The sequence below is a fragment of the Erythranthe guttata genome, chromosome 3 (assembly GCF_056151865.1).
Source record: "Erythranthe guttata isolate IM_541 chromosome 3, IM_541, whole genome shotgun sequence".
Classification (NCBI taxonomy): Eukaryota; Viridiplantae; Streptophyta; class Magnoliopsida; order Lamiales; family Phrymaceae; genus Erythranthe; species Erythranthe guttata.
The window spans coordinates 17,112,350-17,133,301 of record NC_142535.1 but is presented as its reverse complement, the minus strand read 5'-3'; the positions used below and the strand labels follow the sequence as shown (position 1 = coordinate 17,133,301).

Below are 20,952 nucleotides of genomic sequence, written 5' to 3'. Positions count from 1 at the left end.
GTGTTTTTTTTTATTTTCCTTTGTCATGGTTTTATTCAATTCTAGTACTTAATGCAATGTATTTTATTAAGTTCTATGCATTAAGTTTTTGAGTTCCAATTAATTGGTGACCTTTAGATTTCATTATTAACCAATAAGTCATGCTGCAAATATATGTACATGTAATTTTAGTAAATTATGTCTCATAAAAATACTACGAAAATATTATTTAATTGGCTCAAAGGAAAAAAAAAATATATAAAAAAAGAATTAATAATCACTTAATTTATAATATAGAAAACTCAATTTATTAAATTATTTTTCTTGTGTTTTTATTATGTGTATAATAAATAATATATAATAATATAGGCGCCAATGTTAACGAATACTAGATATCGATAAGCCCAATAAATTTGGCCCAACCAAAACCTCTCAAAACAATTTAATTCATAATAAAATAATTTATTCAGCTTCTTCCGCCTAAACCCCCAATTATTCTGCTAAAACCCCTTTCCGCAAGTTATCGATTGCAGACCAAAATTTTCGTCTGTGTTTGTTTCCGGCATCTCCTTCAATCTCTATCGCCCTAGTTTTTTACAAGGTAACTGTTTTTATTTTCTCATAATTCATGAATTGGGTTTCAATTTGTTGGTCAATTTGAATTCGAACTGAAATCTTCGTTATAAAGTTCATTGCTTTTTTCAGTTAGTTCAAAAATTTCAGTTCAACTAGGTTGCTGATTTTTTCCCTTCATGTTTTCGATTTTTTTTAATCGATTGTCGGTGGTGAATGATTGGAGTGGCAGAAGAGTTTCGTCACTATTAAAGCAACCAATTTCTATAGTGCTTTTTGAATCGATTAATTACTTGTGAGGGCTTACCTAATTACAGCAGCTTCTGCTCTGCAAAGCATCGTTTTGTATTTCTTAATTTGATGATGATAGCTTCATATGAAAAATAAATCCATATAATTTTATGTAGTGATTTAGTGACGAAAAAAAGCTACATTCCTTTAGCCTATACGATGCCTAAATTCGTAGTTGATCTTATCTTATGTGCTTTTGCAGCTGCTAAGAATTATTAGGTTAAGATATATTTGGTGGTGTTTGTCAAATGCGTGTTCAGTCATGCAGATGGTACCGCGCATTAGCTGCATCAAGATGTGCAGTGGGTCCCACTTCGAATCTGCATGTCTTCTCCATTTCGTAAGCTGCCCAGAAGCCTTTCCTTTCATCAAATCGAAAGATGCATTCCTATGAAATGGAAAGAAAGCATCAAACCACCACCATTGGATGTCCGGGAAAAACCCGAGCCGCAATCTTGTTTTGCCAACGAAACTATTGTACTATTACCCGATGAGAAAACCGATAAATGTCTGGTCGATTGCCTTGCCATCACAGTGAAAGATTTCGCCCGCAATGGCCGTTTGTTCAAAGCCTTAAGGATCTTTTCTCTTATCCAAAGTCATGCCTTGGCTTCCTCTGCGTATCCCGTTTTTGTTGTAGACTCGTTATCCTCTCTGTTATTGTCTTGTGCAAATCTCGAGTTGCTTCCACAAGGCAAACAGCTTCATGCCCAAGTTATTACATGGGGTCTTCACAAAAGCCAAGCATTGGTTCCAAAGCTAGTGTCTTTTTACACAGCGTTCGGTTTTATCGACGAAGCTCATTTTATAGCTGCAGATTCGGACATTCTGCTGTCTTTGCCTTGGAATGTTCTTATTTCGTCGTACGTGAGTGAAGGACGTTACGATGAAGCTATCTTTGCCTACAAAGAAATGGGTCATAAACGGGTCGTACCCGATCGTTTCACTTACCCGTCTATTCTCAAGGCCTGTGCAGAACAATCAAATCTTGAATTCGGTAGAGAAGTTCATAAGTCGATCAATGCTACTAGCTCTTTGAAACATGACTTGTTTGTGCAGAATGCGTTGGTTTCTATGTACGGGAAATGTGGGGATCTTGAAACGGCACGAAGCATCTTCGAAGAAATACCGGATAAGGACGAAGTTTCGTGGAACTCGATTATTTCTGTATATGCCTCGAGGGGTATGTGGGACCAGGCTTTCGAACTTTTCGAAAGCATGAGAGTGGCCGATATGACATTAAATATTATAACTTGGAATATTATTGCTGGAGGTTGTTTGAGAACAGGCAACTTCGTAGGGGCTCTTAAGTTGATACGTCAGATGAGGACAGGTGGCGTTCGGTTAGATCACGTGGCGGTGATTATCGGATTAGGTGCTTGCTCTCGTATACGTGAGTTGAAATCAGGAAAAGTAATTCACAGTTTCGCAATTCGAAATGCTTCCATCAAATATGATAATGTGAAGAATGCGCTGATTACGTTGTATTCTCGGTGTGGAGATCTTACGCATGCTTATGTCGTCTTCAGATTGGTGGAGGGTAAAAACGTAATTACGTGGAATTCGATTATATCCGGTTTTGCAAAAAGGGATATGTCCGAAGAAGCCTTTTCTCTCTTCAGAGAATTACTTCTTACAAAAATCGAACCGAACTACGTGACACTCGCATGCATTCTACCCCTCTGCGCACGTTTTGCAAATCCGAAACACGGGAGAGAGTTTCATGGCTATATTGCCACGCGTGCGGAATTTCGGGGGAATTTATTACTGTGTAACGCTCTTATCGAAATGTATTCAAGAACAGGTGGGGTTTTAACAGCTAGACGAATATTCGATTCAATGGAGACGAGAGATTTAGTGACGTACACTTCGATGATAAGTGGATACGGCTCACAAGGGAAAGGTGGAATTGCCGTTGACCTTTTCGAGGAGATGATAAAATGTAACATAAAACCTGATGACGTGGCGATGGTTGCTATTTTGTCTGCTTGCGGTCGTTCGAGGCTCGTTTCTCAAGGTCGGTTGTTTTTCGAAAAGATGGTGAGCGTTTACTGTATAACTCCTGGCTTGGAGCATTTTGCTTGCATGGTTGATTTATATGGGAGGGCTGGTTTATTGAAGAAAGCGAAGGAGGTTATTTCGACAATGGGTTATTGTCCGACTGAGCAAATGTGGGCCATGCTTATCGGAGCGTGTAGGGTCCACGGGAATACGGAGATTGGGGAATGGGCGGCCGAGAAGCTTCTAGAAGTTTCGAAGCAGAAGAACAGATGACCAACATTTTTGAGCTATTATAAACTTTGTAATTTTTGGTGTACACCAAGCAATTTTTTGACTTCACAATTGGTTTACCTAACTGTATCTGCATCATTAAAATTTTACTTAATATAAAATTTATTATATTACGTAATTATACTGAGTACCAACAAATTTTAGGGTAAATTACAAAGCTCCCCATTAACTTGGACTAAATTACAAACAACTATCCGCAATTATCATATCCCCTGATGTTTGTTTTCGTCTTACACCGAACCCCTTGCGATGTACTTTTTTATGCTACTTTTTCAAGATAAATATTATTGTAGGGGTACAACTGACATTTCTCGGGAAATATTAATCGGAACAAAATATATTCCATGAAAAAATCACACCGTAAAGGGCCGGTGTAAGATGGAAACAAATATCGGGAATTTTGGTAATCAAGATGAGTGGGCCTGTTTAAAAAACACGGAGTCAAAAAGCCCAAACATAAAATCTCGGAAGACAACAACGATTAGGGTTTTCTTCACCCTTCCTATATAAACCCGGGACTCGTCACTCTGTTTCTCAGATTTAGGGTTCATCATCATCTTCTTCAGTTCTACAGTTAGATCCCCAATTATAATTTTTTATTTATTTATTTAAATCTGGATTGATTTTGGAGAAGAAAGGGGCAGTGATTGGAAATTGTCATGCACCACTCTTACGAGATGATCCTCTCGTATGATGATAATGACTCATACCCATATGATTTCTGAGCCCTAATTTCTTTCTCAATTCCCCCCCCCCCCCCCCCTTTTTTTTTTAAATTCAATTTCTTCTTGATGAAATTAATCAGTTTTCGTAATTAATTAATTCGAAAGAGGAACCAAATGATGCGATCTTTCTTTTAGGAGAAAGTTCAAACCATGATGCGGACCGTACAATAGCTTTATGCTTCTGGGGATAAATTTTGGTGTCTGATGGTTTCCTCTTCTAATATTTTTTATGCTTTGATTTTTTTTTGTTAATTACGAAAACAGGGCATTTAATTTTAGTTCAATTAGTGAAAAATCATGCTTAGCGAATCCAAATTATTTTGTTGGATTTAATTTTGGATTTTTGCCCATTCTATTTATTTAATTGGTACAATTAATTAATCTGAGTACTACTTGGTTCTTCGTAATTAGTTAGATTAATCATTCTTAATTATTTTATTTTCAATTCTGTTTTCCCAAATTTGTTAGCTGTGTAGCATGTTTGAAATTGTTTACAAGATTGATAGGATTAGATTCTGAATTCACTGATTGTAAACGCACTTTTTTAAATGATCTGTTCATATGTTTAAATAAAAATTGATTGAATTTCAGTTATCGGTATGTTTTTTAAAATCTGGGTTGATTTTAGAGATTGGAATTACAGAGAATGTCATTATTATTTTTATGTAACAAATATGTTGTTTGAATAAAATTTTCAGTTCTTTCTTTAATATTTTTCTCGTTAATTATGAATTTTAATTAAACTAAACAAATAGGATTTTTGAATAAGGTCATTTAATTTAATATACGTAATTATATGATTAACATTCAAAATTATTCAATATTATAATAGTTATGAAAAAGATATGATTAATATCTAGTAGTATTATCACCACACTAATAAGTTAATACAATGTAATTTTGGCAAACATTGATTAATGGACAGGCAAATTCAATATCGTGTTGCGAAAGAGATAAGATAAGGACCCATTATTTGTGGACAAGAAAAATATTATTTTAATAATTAGTAATTATAAATTATTTAACACGTCCCATTATTCAACTATGTCAGTCAAAAATGTTTATATATATCAAATATATTTATCACTAACTTATTATATAATAATTATATTAATAGGCATCTTCAAAATCATAGTTCCATTATTCAAATGTGGCTGCCATAAATAATTACTATTTATATTATTTAAAAATAGGAAATATGTCATCAAATTCAGCATGCACTAATATTCTTCTTGATTTATTCTATATAAGAACCACTTCACTCAACTAATTGTAGTTAAGGAACACTTAATCAGTAATTATACTATTAGTGTAAGTAAGAGTAAATCATGGCAAGTTCAGATTCTACCTGAACGACTACAAAACGGTTGATCCAAACTTTGTCGTCGGAGTCAATGGTGTTCAATAGTTTTTATTTATAGTAATTAATTATATTGTATGCTTTTTTTGAAAAAGAATTAAATTAAATAAATAAATAATTATTTGAAGGAAAAAAAGTATTTTACATTGGAGCAAATGAGAAAGGTAGGGGGAAGCTACAATGTGATGTTGCAGACGTCGTTGCCACCGTCACTGCGATTCTACGACCCCGACGAAGAAACGTAGGACTCTTCTCAGACACTATTCAAGCAAGTATTTCCATGTGGATTTGCGTTTGAAGTTCTTCAAGCTTTTTCCGGTCCGCCCTGTAATTTTGTAGAAGTTTAGGCATTGGGGTTATTTCCCCTCTTGCATCAAGACCTCTCCAATGGCAAAGTCGAAAGCGTGTGTGTGTAACTCGAATGAATTCCCAAAGCCCGGTAAGACGAGGACCAACTCTTGGCTCACCGCTGCCTTTAAGTCCTCGAACGCCCGTTGGCATGAGTCAGACCACTCCCACGCCTTGTTCTTCTTGAGCAAGTTTGTTAGTGGTGTTGCTCGTGATGAGTACCCTTTTATGAACTGTCGATAGTAATTAATTAGACCAAGAAAGAACGTAATTCGGTTACCTTTGTTGCTGCCATATTGGGTCGACCCCCAAGTCTTTCCACAAATTATTCAATATTATTTATTTTTTATTTCTATTAATATTCATAGACTTGTTGCTTTAAATTTTACCACATTGTTGTGACCAAAGGCAAATTTTGTTTTGAATTTATCAATTTAATTGAGGTATAAATATTTCTATGTGTATATGGTGAGATATCGTATAATAATTGAATCCAACCACAACCATGAAAATGACTTACATTAGTTGGGACATGATAATTTGTGGACAAGAAAATTACCACTTTATTAAATAATTATTTATTTTCCACGTACCCTTATTCAACACCGGCTGCTACCGGCCATCGATAAATATAACAAGTAGAGTAATTAAATTGTTGAAATATATACATGAAACATATATGTAATCATATAATAATTAAGTAAATGGCATCTTCAGATAATAGTAATAATATTAGCACAGAGAAATACAGATCATACTTGAATGAAGAAGATGATGTTAAGAACATCAAATGGAGATATGGTGCTCCTCCTAACTACGACGTCGTAAACAAGCTCTTCGAAGAAGGCCGAACTAAGGTATCTATGTGATTTTTTACAATTTTTTTATTTTTTTTAATTATTTTTTTTAAATTATTTAAAAAAAATTAAAATTTTTAAATTTTTTAAACTTTTTTTAATTTAAAAAAATGGTTTTAATAAAAAAAAATTAATATAGATATGGAGTGCTGGTTCAGTTGAAGAAAAGGTGCAGAATCTAGTGAAGACATGGGAAATGGAGATGTTCCACAAACTCAACTTTGATGAGTATAAAACTGTGGATCCTCTTAAGTATAGGTTTAGTCTTAATGGTAATTAATCTATCTAATCTTGCATAATTAATTAACTATTATTTTTTATTTTTTTGGAAATTGGGAGTATGTTATCCATGAAATTAAATTAAATTATTTCAGGAAGAAAAGCATTGTCACTGGAAGAGAAAAGAAAGCTTGGAGGTGGTTACAATTCCTTGTTGCAAACATCCTTACCAGAAAAATTCAGGTGTTTAAAATCGGAATCGAATTTCCGAATTCTGCCTATTTATGATCCAAAATTTTCCGATTTTGGAACAATTCCGATTCCGATTCCGATTCCCAATCGACAAAATTATATGTATATAATTCTCAATTTTCTAAAATTTCCTGGAAAATAATTTACGACGAATCTGAATTTCACAAATTCCGCTGCTTTCAACCCGAAAAAATTTCCAACTTCCGATTTTAATTTTGAATCGAATTCGGAATTAGTCAATTCCTAATCCAAAAAACAAAAACTAATTCGAATTCGATCAACCTGATTTCCATCTTTAGGTGCTTCAATCCAGCGGAGGAAACAGTTGACTCGTCGCACCTCGCTTTCACAACGGCATTTCCAAGAGGATTCGCATTGGAGATTATTCAGGTGTACTCAGGTCCACCGGTTATCGTGTACAAATTCCGGCACTGGGGTTTCATGGAGGGCCCTTTTAAAGGCCACTCTCCTACCGGCGAGATGGTTGAATTTTTTGGCATGGCCATTTTCGAGGTGCATACATTTGTCATGGGCATATTACGGCCACCCGTAATTAGATAATGTCGAATTACGAAAATACCCTTTTGTAAAAATACTGTGTCACGTTATTTAATTTTGGTTATAAAATAATAACGATTTGATGAAATATAGGTTGATGAGAATTCGAAGGTTGTGAAGGTCGAGTTTTTTTACGATCGAGGGGAATTGCTCGGTGGTCTTGTGAAGGGGGCTGCATTATCCGACGATGGTATTACGAGTAAAGACGTTTCTTCGAGTTGCCCTTTTTTGAGTAGCAACACCGGTTAATACGGAAACACGATTATTGCCAAATCCGACGTTGTTGTTAATTCCTATTGCGCATGGTTTTGTACTGTGTATAATAAATAATGTGTGAACCACAACTACCACCATGTATGGTGTATTGTATCCTTAATGAATTTTATTGTTTTCCATTTAATATTTTGCAATTCTTTTGTCTTGACCGAGAAAACATAGTATTTAAACGAGGTTATTAATTTATCGGGTATTAATTTATGGAGGTTCTACTATATATGCTTTTGAAATCATAATTGTGTCTGGCTGCTTTTAATTTAGTATAATATAACAAATTAGTGGTATTAATTAAATCCTTATTAATTTAATCCCATATAGGTTAGGTTATCTTTGGAGTTTTAGCTTTTCAGTACGTTGGTGGTATGAATGATTGAAGGTGATAATTGAGGTAGTACTAAAATAAAAATCGAATCACGAGTCGAATCGAAATAAATACTTTTTGGGAAGAAAAAAAATCAGAAATTTTGAAATTGGAATTTTAAAAATTGAAATGTAAAGGTTTGATTCAAAATCAGAATTTTTCGGATCAGAGTCGACAAAATTTGAAAATTCAATTTAGCTAATAAAAGATAATACATAATAATATTAATCTTACAAGTGTAAGTTAATTATTTTTGAAAATTAAAATTAGATCGATAATCGAAATTTCACATATATTCCAGTTCGGTCAATTTTAATTTTTTCCCCAGAAAAATAAGATCTTTTCTTAACTTGGAAAATGATCGAAAAATCGATGGATTTCGCAAAATCTGTTCCAATTTTTTTCCCGGAAAAAATGGATATATCTTAACTTGGAAAGCAATTTTAGGATCGAAAAATCGTCGAATTTCACAAAATTCGTTCCAATTTCCAAACCCTATTACAAACTTCGTATAGTTCATAACAAAAGTTTAAATTAAAGAAAATAGGGAGCAAATTTGTAACGGACTCCCCATTTATGCCCAAAAAACAGACACCAATTACAACTTGCCATGTGGAAAATATTAGTGAAATATTGGTTTATTATTCTTTCTTTTGTGGGACCACTTTAATTAAAGATTATTTTAATCAAAGATTTAAACAAACACATATAATTCCCCAAAAAGATTATTATAGAACATACTTAAAGAAAATTGTATATGATGTTTCTATGTGTTGATAAATATTTTGTCCGTCAATCCACGTCTTTGCTTCTGTTCCTGGTTGTCTTTGCTCCTCTTTTTTTATTTTGCTCTCTTATACCGTTTAGTATTCAAAGGAGTCCTAACCTAGATTAGCCACGTAATTGATTAATTAGTTAATTTTTATAAAAGTTAATATTCCACGTGTCAAGCCCTGAATGGGGTCTGCTTTTCTCAAAATAATGGGGAGTCCGTTTAGAATTTAATTCCAAGAAAATATGGTGAAAATTATCAAATAATTGCCATATACTAATGATCTTTTGAATAGTATAGAAGTAAAATACGATGGGGTCACCACCTACCCAAATATTGTCACGTGCACAATGCATGGTTTGTCGTTCTCTCTCTGGCTGCGGAACCACATTCAACGAACCTAAAAACACGAACTTTTTCGACTTTCGTTTTTATTATTATAATGTAATATAAAGAATGATAATTATAAAATAATAAAAATAAACCTTTGTTGAATATTATTATTAACAATGTGGACAAACCACAAGTTGCTAGGAAACTTTTGATTATTCTATATAAGAACCCCACTAATGGAATAATTTTGTCTCAACAATTATTGTTCAAACATTAATCCAATATTTATTACAATACTCATAAAAGAAAAAAACATTGCAAATTAGTTCATATCTCTCTTGAAATTAATTGTCCAAAGATACAGAAGCGCGCGGCAAACGAAAAAAAGATGAAATCGAAACACGCTTTTATGCTCGTGCAGTTCTTAGTCTTCGCTTTAGCCTTCGGTACTTCAAATCATCTTTATTTTTTTCTTGTTCAAGTGTTTGGAAAATTTTGTTTAATGATTTGTTTTTTCAATTTTTTTTATAATTATTTTTCAGAGGCTGCGATCGGCGCGACCTGCACAACACCGATTTCAGCCGGTTCGGAAGGCGGAGACAAGTACAGATGGTACTTAACACCCGAGGATTTGGCGAACACCAAATGGCTTAGTGGTGTTCCTAATTACGACGTCGTTAATAAGCTCTTCGAAGAAGGCCGGACCCACGTACGTTTATATATATGCAATTAATTATCTCGATTCTCTTGATTTTATATTTATACACATATGTCACTTATATATTAACAAAATCAATAAATATGCATGAATTATATATACCATGAAAAAAAAGTTATATAGGAAATTACCAAAATACCCTTTTCCTAAATTGCTTTATAATTAAGTATTTTTCGAGTAATTAAAAGTGATAACTTGAATACATTGCAGTTAATTAATGATTCATTGAAATTTTAAAGTGACAAATAATTTGGAACAAAAATAAATAAATCCAAACGAACTAGTAATTATTAATCCGATATATTTTTTTTTAATTTTATATATATTTATTAATGTTAATATTGGTTTTGTGTGGCAGGTATGGGAAGCTGGATCACTTGAAGAATATGTGCAAAGTCTTGTGAAGACATGGGAATTTGAATTGGTTCAAAAAGCCGATCCAAATGATTACAAAACAGTTGTTCCAAACTTCATCCTAGGAATCAATGGTAATAATAACTTTAATAATATTATTATGTTTTATTGCAATTAAAAAATTTATGTGTATATATATATATATTTTAACAAAATTTGAAAATAATAATAGGGAAGAAGTATTTTACATTAGAGCAAATTGGAAAGATAGGGGGAAGCTACAATGTGTTCCTTCAAACTTCGTTACCGCCATCACTTCGATTTTACAACCCCGATGAAGAAACGTACAACTCATCTCAGACGGTGTTCAAACAAGTATTTCCACGTGGATTTGCTTTCGAGATTCTTCAAGTTTTTTCGGGCCCACCTGTCATTGCTTTCAAGTTTAGGCACTGGGGTTATTTCGAGGGATCTTACAAGGAATACGCTCCTACCGGCGAACTCATCGAATTCTTCGGAACTGCCATTTATACGGTATATAAGTACTAATTAAGATTTTCGTCGTTTGAATTATGTTTTATGTGAGTGTTTTAATTGTGTGAATTTTGAAACAGTTGAATGAAGAATGCAAAGTGACAAACGTTGAGTTTTTCTTCGACCGCGGAGAATTGCTGGCTGGACTACTTAAGGGCAAAACATCCGATGAAGCGGCGGCACTTTCCGGCGGCTGCCCCTTCGTACAATAATAGTTTAGCCATGGAAGAAAAAGTGATCACTTCATATAATTTTTACTTTTTTTTTCGTTTATGCAACCAATGTTGAATAATTTGAATAGATTGTAATGATCAATTCAAGTGTAATTTGAATTTTTTTTTTTCCTTTTCAAAATTTGATTCAAGGGCTTATAAGCTTATTCTTGAATTGAATAAATATAAGAACTTCCTCTATAACATGGGAAATAAATCACGAACACCTTGAATTTAAATGTGTTATGAATAGCAGTAAAAACTTGAGACTGAATTTGTAAACACGCAAGTGCACGTATCGCAAACAAGTGCACGTATCGCAAAAACTTGTTGGGTGCCAAATACCTAACACGCAAGTGCACGTATCGCAAACAAGTAGTAAAAGTGGACTCGTGAGAGTCGGATGTCGATCCCACAGGGAATACTCAAATTATCTAATCCTAAGTACCAAATTCTAACAACTATGATTTTTATCCAGCCTACGCAAAATTGTCAAATTTAATCAACTAAATAATTAAACTAATTATGAAAGCAAATTAACACGAGAAAATATCAATAAAAACGGACCTAGGATTTTATCTTTCCCTATGCAAGAATTGCTCACCCAAAACCCCTCAATTATGAAATATATGATTCATGATTATTAACCCGAGACACTAATTTACTCATAACCCGCTGTCGCGTGTATTATGAGTCTATTATTCATAAACGGTTCACTATATGTCTATGATATATGGCTACCTAAGGTGATATATGTATGTCTACGACACCACATGCAATTGACACACTCATCCGGTGAAAACTACTCGAAGGTTCTTATACTTACCGTCTAATTATCAAAATAGCTCTGTCGAGTCAATCCCAATAATCACAGATAAAGCACATAAATTGATCAAGTTCATGCACTAACAATCATAACAAGTAGAAGAAATAATCATAAAATCATAATTGCATAATCTCAAGAAAACGGGTTCACCATCCCCACATAGGGTTCAAATAAAATCCTAGATTAAAAACTTAGCTACTCGTAATTTTTATGATAAACAAAATAGAATAAATAAAATAAATAAGAAAAACTATGTTTGAGTCTTCGTCGATCTTCGTTCTTCGCGCTACTCTTCCTCCAAAATTGTGTTCCAAAGTCTTTTGATTCGTGCTTAATTTGCTCTTAAATAGCTGCCCCAACTTGGTAGATGATTTTAGGTTTCCTTATGTGATTAAATGTCCAAAATTGTCTCCAGCGTGTGTTGGCGCGGCCGCGCGAAAATCAGTCAAAATCTCACACGGCCGCACGAGAATCGCCGAAACCTTCTGCCCAACTTCTGCAGTTGGCACGGCCGTGCCAAAAATATGCTAATTTTGGCACGGCCGTGCGGGCCTGTTTTCAGCCAATTTTCAGCATATTTTTTATTATTTCACTTTTGGCCCATATTTTCTCCAAAATTGCAGTTTTGACCCCATACTTTTCCAATTCTTCAATTTATACCTAAAATACAACAAACCACTCATTAAGCATCATTAAATCAATAAAAGTATACAAAAATCCTCGTAAGAAAGTATACATTAAGTGTAAAATATACACTTAACACTCTATAACACCGGGAAATAAATTACGAACACCTTGAATTTAAATGTGTTATGAATAGCAGTAAAAACTTGAGACTGAATTTGTAAGTCTACGTAAGTCTTTCTTTTTCCATTCACCGAAATCCTCATTTTATACGCACGGGCTATTGTTTCTTGACTTTTTGACATGGGCCATACATTTGTAAAGCTCAAATATAACATGGACTAGTTTGGGACTCAAATTAATAACCGATTTATTTGGTTATTAGTTGGTAAATTGTCCAAAGTTAAATATATTCGAATTATTTTATAAATTACAAATTGAAATATTAAATATAGTTTCATTAAAAGACCATGATGAAATAACTGGTTTCTTCATGCAGTTAGTTACATCATGCGTTCTGCAATTCCTTTGACCTGCCAAATTCCCCTGTTTTCACAACAAACACACCTCATATTAAAATTAAATTTTCCCTAAATTAATAAATATATTTTAATTCAGACACAACATTAATTTCTCTCTCTCTCACTTCAATTAATTTCGTCGATAAAGAAATCGTTGCATATTTTGCATTTTTTTGTAGCCATGTCTGAAACCTCTGAATCCGAATTCCTTTCAAGTACTTCAACCCGGTTCGTCCATTCAGTATCCGGGTCGGGTCGGATCCTCCCTGCCACCTCAACCCGTAATTGGAACTCAATCGACCTCGATTTCAATCTCCTCCCTCAAACCACCAACCGATTCCACTCACTCCCCGCAAAATTCTCAAAATCCGTCGATTTCAACCTAACCATTTCCGACAAACCCCACTTCAAACGCTGCGTTTCGATCTCAATTTTCTTACTCCTCCTCCTTATTCCACTATCGATTCTGCTTCCATATTCTCTCACACACAGTAAACACACACCAGATCACCCACCTCCCAAGAATCTCACCCTTGCTTTGAACCAAGCCCTCCTCTTCTTCGATGCACAAAAGTGTACGTACGTACGTACTCAATACTCATGCATGATGCATCCATGCATGCATGTAATTAATTTTCTCATTTTTTCTTTTTTGTGGTGACAGCTGGCAGTTTACCGGAGAATAGTACGATGAAGTTTCGTGGAAATTCAGGTTTAAATGATGGGAAAGAAGAAGGTGGTGTCATTAATGCAGATCTTGTGGGAGGGTTTTATGATTCAGGGAATAATATAAAATTCAGCTTTTCTACAGCTTATACAGTCACGCTTTTAAGCTGGACAGTTATTGAATATCAACAGAAATATGCAGATATTGGAGAGCTTGATCATATTAAAGACATAATTAAATGGGGAAGTGATTATTTGCTCAAACTTTTCATTCCTCCTAATTCAGATAATTCAGCCCTTTTATTGATCTCTCAGGTGATATATAATATTATATCTATATATACATATAATATGTACATATATTGCATAATTATTTAAATTCTTGTTTGACATAATTTAAGGTAGGAGGGAGTGGCGAAAATCAAGAAAACGACGTTAGTTGTTGGCAAAAACCGGAAGATATGAATTATACTAGGCCGGTTTCGGTTTGTGACGACACAGCGGCTGACCTGGCAGGGGAAATTGTTGCGGGATTATCGGCTGCTTCATTAATTTTTAGCGACGAGGAAGATTATTGTCATAAACTAGTCGAATCGGCAGAAAAATTGTTCGATTTAGCGACGAGGCGGGACCCTTCTCGTAAACTAAGAACGTACACTGAAAAAGACGATGATTGTGGAAATCGAGCTAGAGAATTCTACAATTCGTCTAGCTATATGGATGAATTGGTTTGGGGGGCAACTTGGTTATTTTTCGCAACGGGTGAGGTTAGTTATCTGAAATACGCGACGGATAATTTCGATGCGGCTGAGGAGGAAGAATTGTCGTCGGAAAAAGGGGTGTTTTATTGGAACAATAAGTTGACAGCTAATGCGGTATTTTTTTTCGTTTCGATTTCTGAATTTCTTTTTTTTTATTATTATTATTTTTTATTTTAAGGTTATCTGGTTTTATAAATTCTATGATGTTTAATTTGTTTGCAGATTTTGCTGACAAGAATTAGGTATTTTATGGATCTTGGATATCCATATGAAGATGCATTGTCTACAAACAGGACTGATTTGCTCATGTGTTCTTATCTTTCTTCTTATGATCACAAGCTGAGTGTGACAAATGGTGAGTGAATCAGATTGTAATTTTCGAATATTATTTTTAGGGGCGGAAATCGGATTGAAATCAACACTTTCAGAAAAATTACGATTTTTTTCGGAAGTGAAAAACTAGTTCCAATTCCATCCCCGAAAAAATCAGAAAAATCGGAAATCGGAAGTTCGGAAATTGGTATGAAAAAACTTGTTCCAAAATCGGAAATTTTTTAAACGGGATCAAAGGCATTCAGAAAAATCCAATTTCTAGTAGCCTAAAATATGTATTTTTTTGGAATTATTTTCGAAAATTAAAAGACCGGATCGAAAATCGGAATCTCATAGATATTTCAATTTCAATCCCAATCCAAAAAGATGGGAAAAAATCGGAAATCAGAATTTTTGGAATTCTGAATGAAAAATACTATTCCAAAATCACAATATTTCGGATCTGAATCAGCGGAAATCTGAATTCCGTTCAAATTTCCACCCCTAATTCTTTAACCAATGTGAAAATTGATTTTTTTTTATTCTATTTTTCCAATAATATAGGTGGATTAGTTCTCCTAAAACCAGATGCAGGTGCACCACTCCAGTATGCTGCAACTGCATCTTTCCTCAGTAAACTATACAGTGACTATCTTCACCTCCTAGGAAGAACACTTGGCAGTTGCACTACTGCCGTTTTCTCCGCTGACGAGCTGCAAAATTTCGCGATTTCCCAGGTAACAATAGATTATACAATCAATTATCAGAAATTAGTACAAGAAAATTTCTCATTATTGTACTAATTAGTAATTAATCTCAGGTTAATTACATATTGGGAGACAATCCTATGAAGATGAGCTACATGGTAGGGTACGGTGAACGTTACCCTAATCACGTCCACCACAGAGGAGCATCGATCCCTTTGGACGGCAAAAAACACTCGTGTTCTGAAGGGAACAAATACTTATATTCGAAGAAAGAAAATCCGAATAATCTAGTTGGAGCAATGGTTGTGGGGCCAGACGAAGACGACCTTTTCTTGGACGATAGAGATAAACCATGGTTCACCGAGGCGAGTATATCGAGCAATGCTGGTTTAGTGGCTGCACTAATCGCGGTTCATAATCCTACGGTTAAGTCTTTCGATTTCAGTAATGGTATAGACAAAATTGGCATCTTTCGAAACGTCCGTTTGTGACTTTTTCAAAAGTGTTTGTCGATAAATTCGACGATTTTGGAGTAAATGTGAATTATGTGTATTGATAAACAATTATGTGAGGTACAAGAAAGAAAGTTATCAACTAGAAAAGATAGAAAGTTAATTAGGGTACTATTTTACATGTTTGTTTCAACTGTACAAGCTAATATATATATATATATATATATATATATATATATATATATATATGCATGGCTCTATGCATGTGTAAAAGAGGGGGCATCAATTCATAAAAAGATTTAACTAGGCAAAACTGAACGATGTACACAGTTGTTTGAGACAATCTTAAAAATCGACTTCTTCGATCACGTCGATTTCAACTTATCCAACTGGTACATTCTCTGCAAGAACGCGCAAAAAGAAAAAGAATAAATAAACGATCGAACTTAATTATCGATTTTTGTTTTTTTGCATCATTCAATTTATGTACTAACTAACTGAAAAAAAAAATTAATAATAATAATTACTAACCAGAATCTCGTTGTTTTGGTCTAAAACGGGGACGAGTAAAGCGACGAGGTTCTGCATTTCTTCCTTGAGCATAACATTGTCTTCGTCTTTGACCTTGAGAATGTCAACTAAAGTTTGACTATCAGGCACCAATTTTATTGCTACCTATAAAAATTACAGATTATGAATATGCAAATTCGAAAAGAAAAAAATATTTAAAAAAAAAGGATGTTTATTTATTTATTTATAAATGGTAGTATTAACGTACTTTATATGCAGCAGAAGAAATCCATCCATGCCATGGTTTTAAAGTGGTGGCATATGACTCTTCAACAGCTTCCTCCATATTTTTCCCCAAATCCTTCACAAGTAACTGTAATAAAGCTCGGGTGAAATCGAGAGACCTGCATTTTCACGATAACAACTTTATTTTACAGTAAAATCTTGATAAATTAATAATATCGCTTAAATAATAATTTATTTCGGTCCCGACTCTAGAAAAATGTACTAAATTATTACTCACTCCGTCCTGATTTAACGACGGTTGTTGCGCACACATTACAAAAATCACTAAATCTGCATGGGTTATAGTAAAAAGATATAAAAAATCACTAACATTAATTGTTTTACAACTAATTTAATTAGGAGTGATAAAGGTAAAATTAAAAATAATGTAATTGATGATTTATTGAAAATCTAAAATAATAGTAAATAATTTAGGACAAGAAAATAATTTAATATTTCGGTAAATAAAAAGAATTTTGTAATTTGTTAGACATGGTGTAACGTTATTATTTCCTTTTAGGCAATATAATAAAATAAATATATACTATATATATACTAAAATAAAAAAAATTAATTACCTATTAAGCCAAACAAAGGCTTTACTGCATGTGGGGCCCTTTTTGGCTTTGCCTTCGTTGACTTCTTTCTTGAGAATCTCAACCACATCCCAATACTTTGATGGATCAGAGTCATGGAACTTCTCTAATCTCTAGATATTAAACAAGATAACATTAATTAATTACACTAGCAACAAAAGAAGAATAAATTAAGGATAAACTAGTTTAATTAATCTCTGTTTTAGAAAGATAATAATTATTAAAAATAAATAAGATAAAAACCCTAATTGTGCAATATGAACTGGCAGAAATAACCCTCTTGTATTAGCCAATTAAAAAACGGCATTATTGGATAATGCTTAGTAAAGTCAGTCGTTGACGAAAATGCACCTATCGGATTACTACACTAGCTACCTCATGGCCTTGAAGAGGAAGGGTAAAATAGTAAATACACATTATGCAAAAAAAAAAAAAAAAGAAAGTCAAAATGAAGAGGTGGCAAGTTTCTGGCCGTAGTAAAGATGCAGACTTTTTTTGGTAGGGATGAATGAAGCAATGCGTGTGTTTTGCACGCACTGTGTAAAATGACAAATTTGATTTTTAACTTTTAGTCTTCGTTTTTTCAGACAAGGGTTTTTCTTTTTCCTTTTTTTTTTTTTTAATTTTTTTGTTATTACCTGTATGTTTTGATGAATGTCTTGTCTCAGTACAGCCATTGTTGGCCCTATCTTATCTGCAAAAAATAAAGTAAAAAATAATATTAATTAATTAATAATCATTCGTTTTTGTTTTTTTTTTCTTTGTAGTGAAAGTAACACCACATAATTGATAAGAACTCAATTATTGAATGATAGTTCACAGAGAGAGAGAGGAAGAAAGAGAGAGAGAGAGAGAATAACCAAGAATTTGAATGAGGATATTGCAAAGAGAGAGAAAAGGCTTGATGTGAACATGATGCTGAGTATGAATATCAGTATCAGTATCAGCAGCGGCAACAGAGGCGGCGGCGGCGGCGGCAGGGACGCTGGTGCAACCAATTTTGAGGTTGACCCCGAATAGTGAAAGCTCCTCAATGGCGGACCTGATCTCCGATGCCGCCGTCTCCGCTTCTCTCATCCTCTTCATTTTTCTCTTACTTTCTCCGGGTTTTCTTGAGCCCCACAAACAATATATACTGTATATATATATATATATATATTAGCCGGTCGAAGTACTTGGAGTTTATTATTATTATTATTAATTATTAATTATTATATATATAAACCGAGATGCCTATCTGGCTGTGATAAAATGCAATGAATTCAAGAATTTTATTTAAAAGAATTATATACATATATTATATATATGCAGTTGGACGAACTCTCTCAGCTTAATTGATCAGTACTATTTATGTCTGTCTTCTTTTTCTATTATTAATTTAAATATTCATTTGCTTGTATTTTATTGCAGAATTTGATCGTGACCTCTAAATTTGACCTTGGAATTATCTCAAATTTATCCTCTAGATATATACATATTTTTTATTTAATTTATTTATTTTATTTTATCTGCCCGACAAGACAAGGTCTGTCTGCATCATCAAGACAAGCGAGTTCAGGAGATCCAACAGCTACACAAAATATTCGGACTGGTTAATTAAGTTATATATATATATATAAGTTTTTTTTTTTGGTAAATTTTAAGTGTTGCAAAATTAACTTTTATTTTTTCTCTTAAAACAAGTTGTTAAAAGATGTAATTTTAAAAGCACCTCTCGACTTGCTTTTTCAATTTAAGTTGATTTTCTAATATAGTTGCAAACAACATCAACTTCTAAAAATAAACACTTAAAACCAATTTAACTCGCAATATTAACTTTTGCTTTTAAATAAACTTTTGTTATGTAAACTAACGGTGAAAAGTTGGATGAATTGCTCAACTGAACTCTACACGATGCATCTTCTTCGTCTATTTTTACGGTCAGTGGCCGGTCGGTGGTCCATTAGCTTTTTATCACTGAAATTTTGGTTAATTAGTAATTTGCATCTGCCTCCTCTAACTCTAGTATTTGAATTTTTTTTGTTGACGGAGAAATGGATGAATTAAGAGGATGGATGTATATGCCAAAAGAAAACGTTTGCGGTGCACTTGCGAAAAGAAGAAAGTTCAGGAGGGGTGGATGCAAATTACCGATTATTAATCTTTGTATTTCGAAAATGATATGTCAAAGTCCATTCAATTATATGTTCATACATACATGCACGAGTTGATTAATAGGCAATAGTTTGGGCCTAAGATGACTCCAATATATAAACAATCTTACTCAAGTTAAACCCTAACTCCAAATTACTAATTAACCAAAATTTCAGTGATAAAAAGCTAATGGACCACCGACCACTGACCGTAAAAATGGACGAAGAAGATGCATATGTCAAAAAATATATATTGTAGATTTTACGATTATTGAAATTGATGTGACAAGCTAACAAAGTATATATAATTGGTCACATATATTTAAATATTATGAAACCACTTATATGCCCACAGTACTGCTAGCAACATATGTTGTATGAACGCCCCAATTCATGCCGGAATCACAACCATAATCTTTATATATATATATATATATATATATATATATATATATATATATATATATATATATATATATGTGTGTGTGTGTGTGTGTGTTCCCTTGTGTTGGGAATCTTGACATATATCCACACCTCAAAACTCTGGCAAACCCCATTTTGTAACTGAATTTGCATCCAATTCAAATTGTTTGGGACCAATCATTTATTTACAATTATTTAATAAAACACACACATTCCCACACTTCATGGATTCCAATTTTAGGTCTGTATGCTCAGTTCTGAAACAAAACCTAGTCCTTTACATATATAACTATTCATCGGTGACAAAAGTTTTTTTCCTTGAGATACGAACTCATCATTATTAAAATCGAGTTTTCGTCGAGCCAGCTCATCAGCCGGTTCACCTCATTTACACTCCTATATTTATATAAAAAAATTGTCTAACTTTCAACGATGAAGATAAGATATTGTATATGAAGATAAGTGGTAGCTAGGTTTTGAATATTGAAAGAAAGTAGTCGATTGATAAAATAGCATAGCGATCGTATGAAGACTGAAGTCCGTGTTTTCATAAAATTTTAGTAATATGGTTGGTTGATCGATAATCATCAGTCAATTGAAATTTGGTGATATTAGAAATTAACCATGAACCGATCCAGGGGCGGACCCAGGGGTGTTTTCTTGGGGGGGCGGAAATATAGGGGTAAATTAAGAGAGAATTTTTTTTTTGTTTTTAGGGACTAAAATGTACAAAATTAAAAGTTTGGGGGGGCGAAAGTGTATAAACTAATACATAAATACCCAAAAAAAAAAAAAAAAAAAAAACAGCTTAAAAAAAAATTCTTGGGGGGGCGGGGGCCACCCCAGCCTTAGGCGTGGGTACGCCCCTGAACCGATCCATTATAGATCGGAATATTGAAATTTTCGAACTGATCCAATAAGTCATCAGTTAAGGATTTATTATCGACCTTGAAATATGGATCGTAGGATCGTTAATGGATAAAGCCGACCTCTCTCAATCCTAATATATTATACCTATAAATGTATATTATAAGTAGAGCAATTAAAAAAAATTAGTACCCTCTAATATTTAACAAATTTAATATTTACATACATGAACCTATAGTACAATTGCAGTGCATTA

At 33.5% G+C, this 20,952-nt stretch overlaps 5 protein-coding genes and 1 non-coding gene across 6 annotated transcripts; 5 read left to right on the top strand and 1 right to left on the bottom strand.

Annotated features, from left to right (window-relative positions):
* Positions 1-428: 428 nt before the first annotated feature.
* LOC105950813 (pentatricopeptide repeat-containing protein At1g71490) lies at positions 429-3,250 on the top strand. The gene is made up of 2 exons (XM_088815793.1): positions 429-568; positions 1,063-3,250. The coding sequence occupies exon 2, from the start codon at positions 1,168-1,170 to the stop codon at positions 3,115-3,117; it is 1,950 nt and encodes a 649-aa protein (XP_088671919.1). The 5' UTR covers positions 429-568; positions 1,063-1,167; the 3' UTR covers positions 3,118-3,250.
* Positions 3,251-3,773: 523 nt separating this feature from the next.
* On the top strand, positions 3,774-3,864 carry LOC148771975 (small nucleolar RNA Z221/R21b). Its single transcript, XR_016030584.1, has one exon. It is a non-coding gene; the product is annotated as a small nucleolar RNA Z221/R21b (small nucleolar RNA).
* Positions 3,865-6,057: 2,193 nt separating this feature from the next.
* LOC105950808 (pathogen-related protein) lies at positions 6,058-7,854 on the top strand. The gene is made up of 5 exons (XM_012974175.2): positions 6,058-6,425; positions 6,565-6,697; positions 6,800-6,887; positions 7,196-7,409; positions 7,548-7,854. The coding sequence occupies exons 1-5, from the start codon at positions 6,273-6,275 to the stop codon at positions 7,701-7,703; spliced, it is 744 nt and encodes a 247-aa protein (XP_012829629.2). The 5' UTR covers positions 6,058-6,272; the 3' UTR covers positions 7,704-7,854.
* A 1,542-nt stretch (positions 7,855-9,396) lies between these two features.
* Positions 9,397-11,296, top strand: LOC105950674 (pathogen-related protein). The gene is made up of 5 exons (XM_012974041.2): positions 9,397-9,642; positions 9,739-9,905; positions 10,273-10,402; positions 10,501-10,802; positions 10,883-11,296. The coding sequence occupies exons 1-5, from the start codon at positions 9,585-9,587 to the stop codon at positions 11,012-11,014; spliced, it is 789 nt and encodes a 262-aa protein (XP_012829495.2). The 5' UTR covers positions 9,397-9,584; the 3' UTR covers positions 11,015-11,296.
* A 1,727-nt stretch (positions 11,297-13,023) lies between these two features.
* On the top strand, positions 13,024-16,033 carry LOC105950817 (endoglucanase 25). Its single transcript, XM_012974186.2, has 6 exons — positions 13,024-13,560; positions 13,650-13,966; positions 14,053-14,526; positions 14,635-14,767; positions 15,289-15,461; positions 15,545-16,033. Exons 1-6 carry the CDS (start codon positions 13,167-13,169, stop codon positions 15,920-15,922), a joined length of 1,869 nt encoding a protein of 622 aa, XP_012829640.2. The 5' UTR covers positions 13,024-13,166; the 3' UTR covers positions 15,923-16,033.
* A 117-nt stretch (positions 16,034-16,150) lies between these two features.
* LOC105950690 (glycolipid transfer protein 3) lies at positions 16,151-18,438 on the bottom strand. Its single transcript, XM_012974058.2, has 6 exons — positions 18,135-18,438; positions 17,913-17,968; positions 17,257-17,387; positions 16,662-16,797; positions 16,415-16,558; positions 16,151-16,284 (listed from the first exon to the last, which is right to left on the bottom strand). The coding sequence occupies exons 1-6, from the start codon at positions 18,358-18,360 to the stop codon at positions 16,249-16,251; spliced, it is 729 nt and encodes a 242-aa protein (XP_012829512.2). The 5' UTR covers positions 18,361-18,438; the 3' UTR covers positions 16,151-16,248.
* Positions 18,439-20,952: the final 2,514 nt, after the last annotated feature.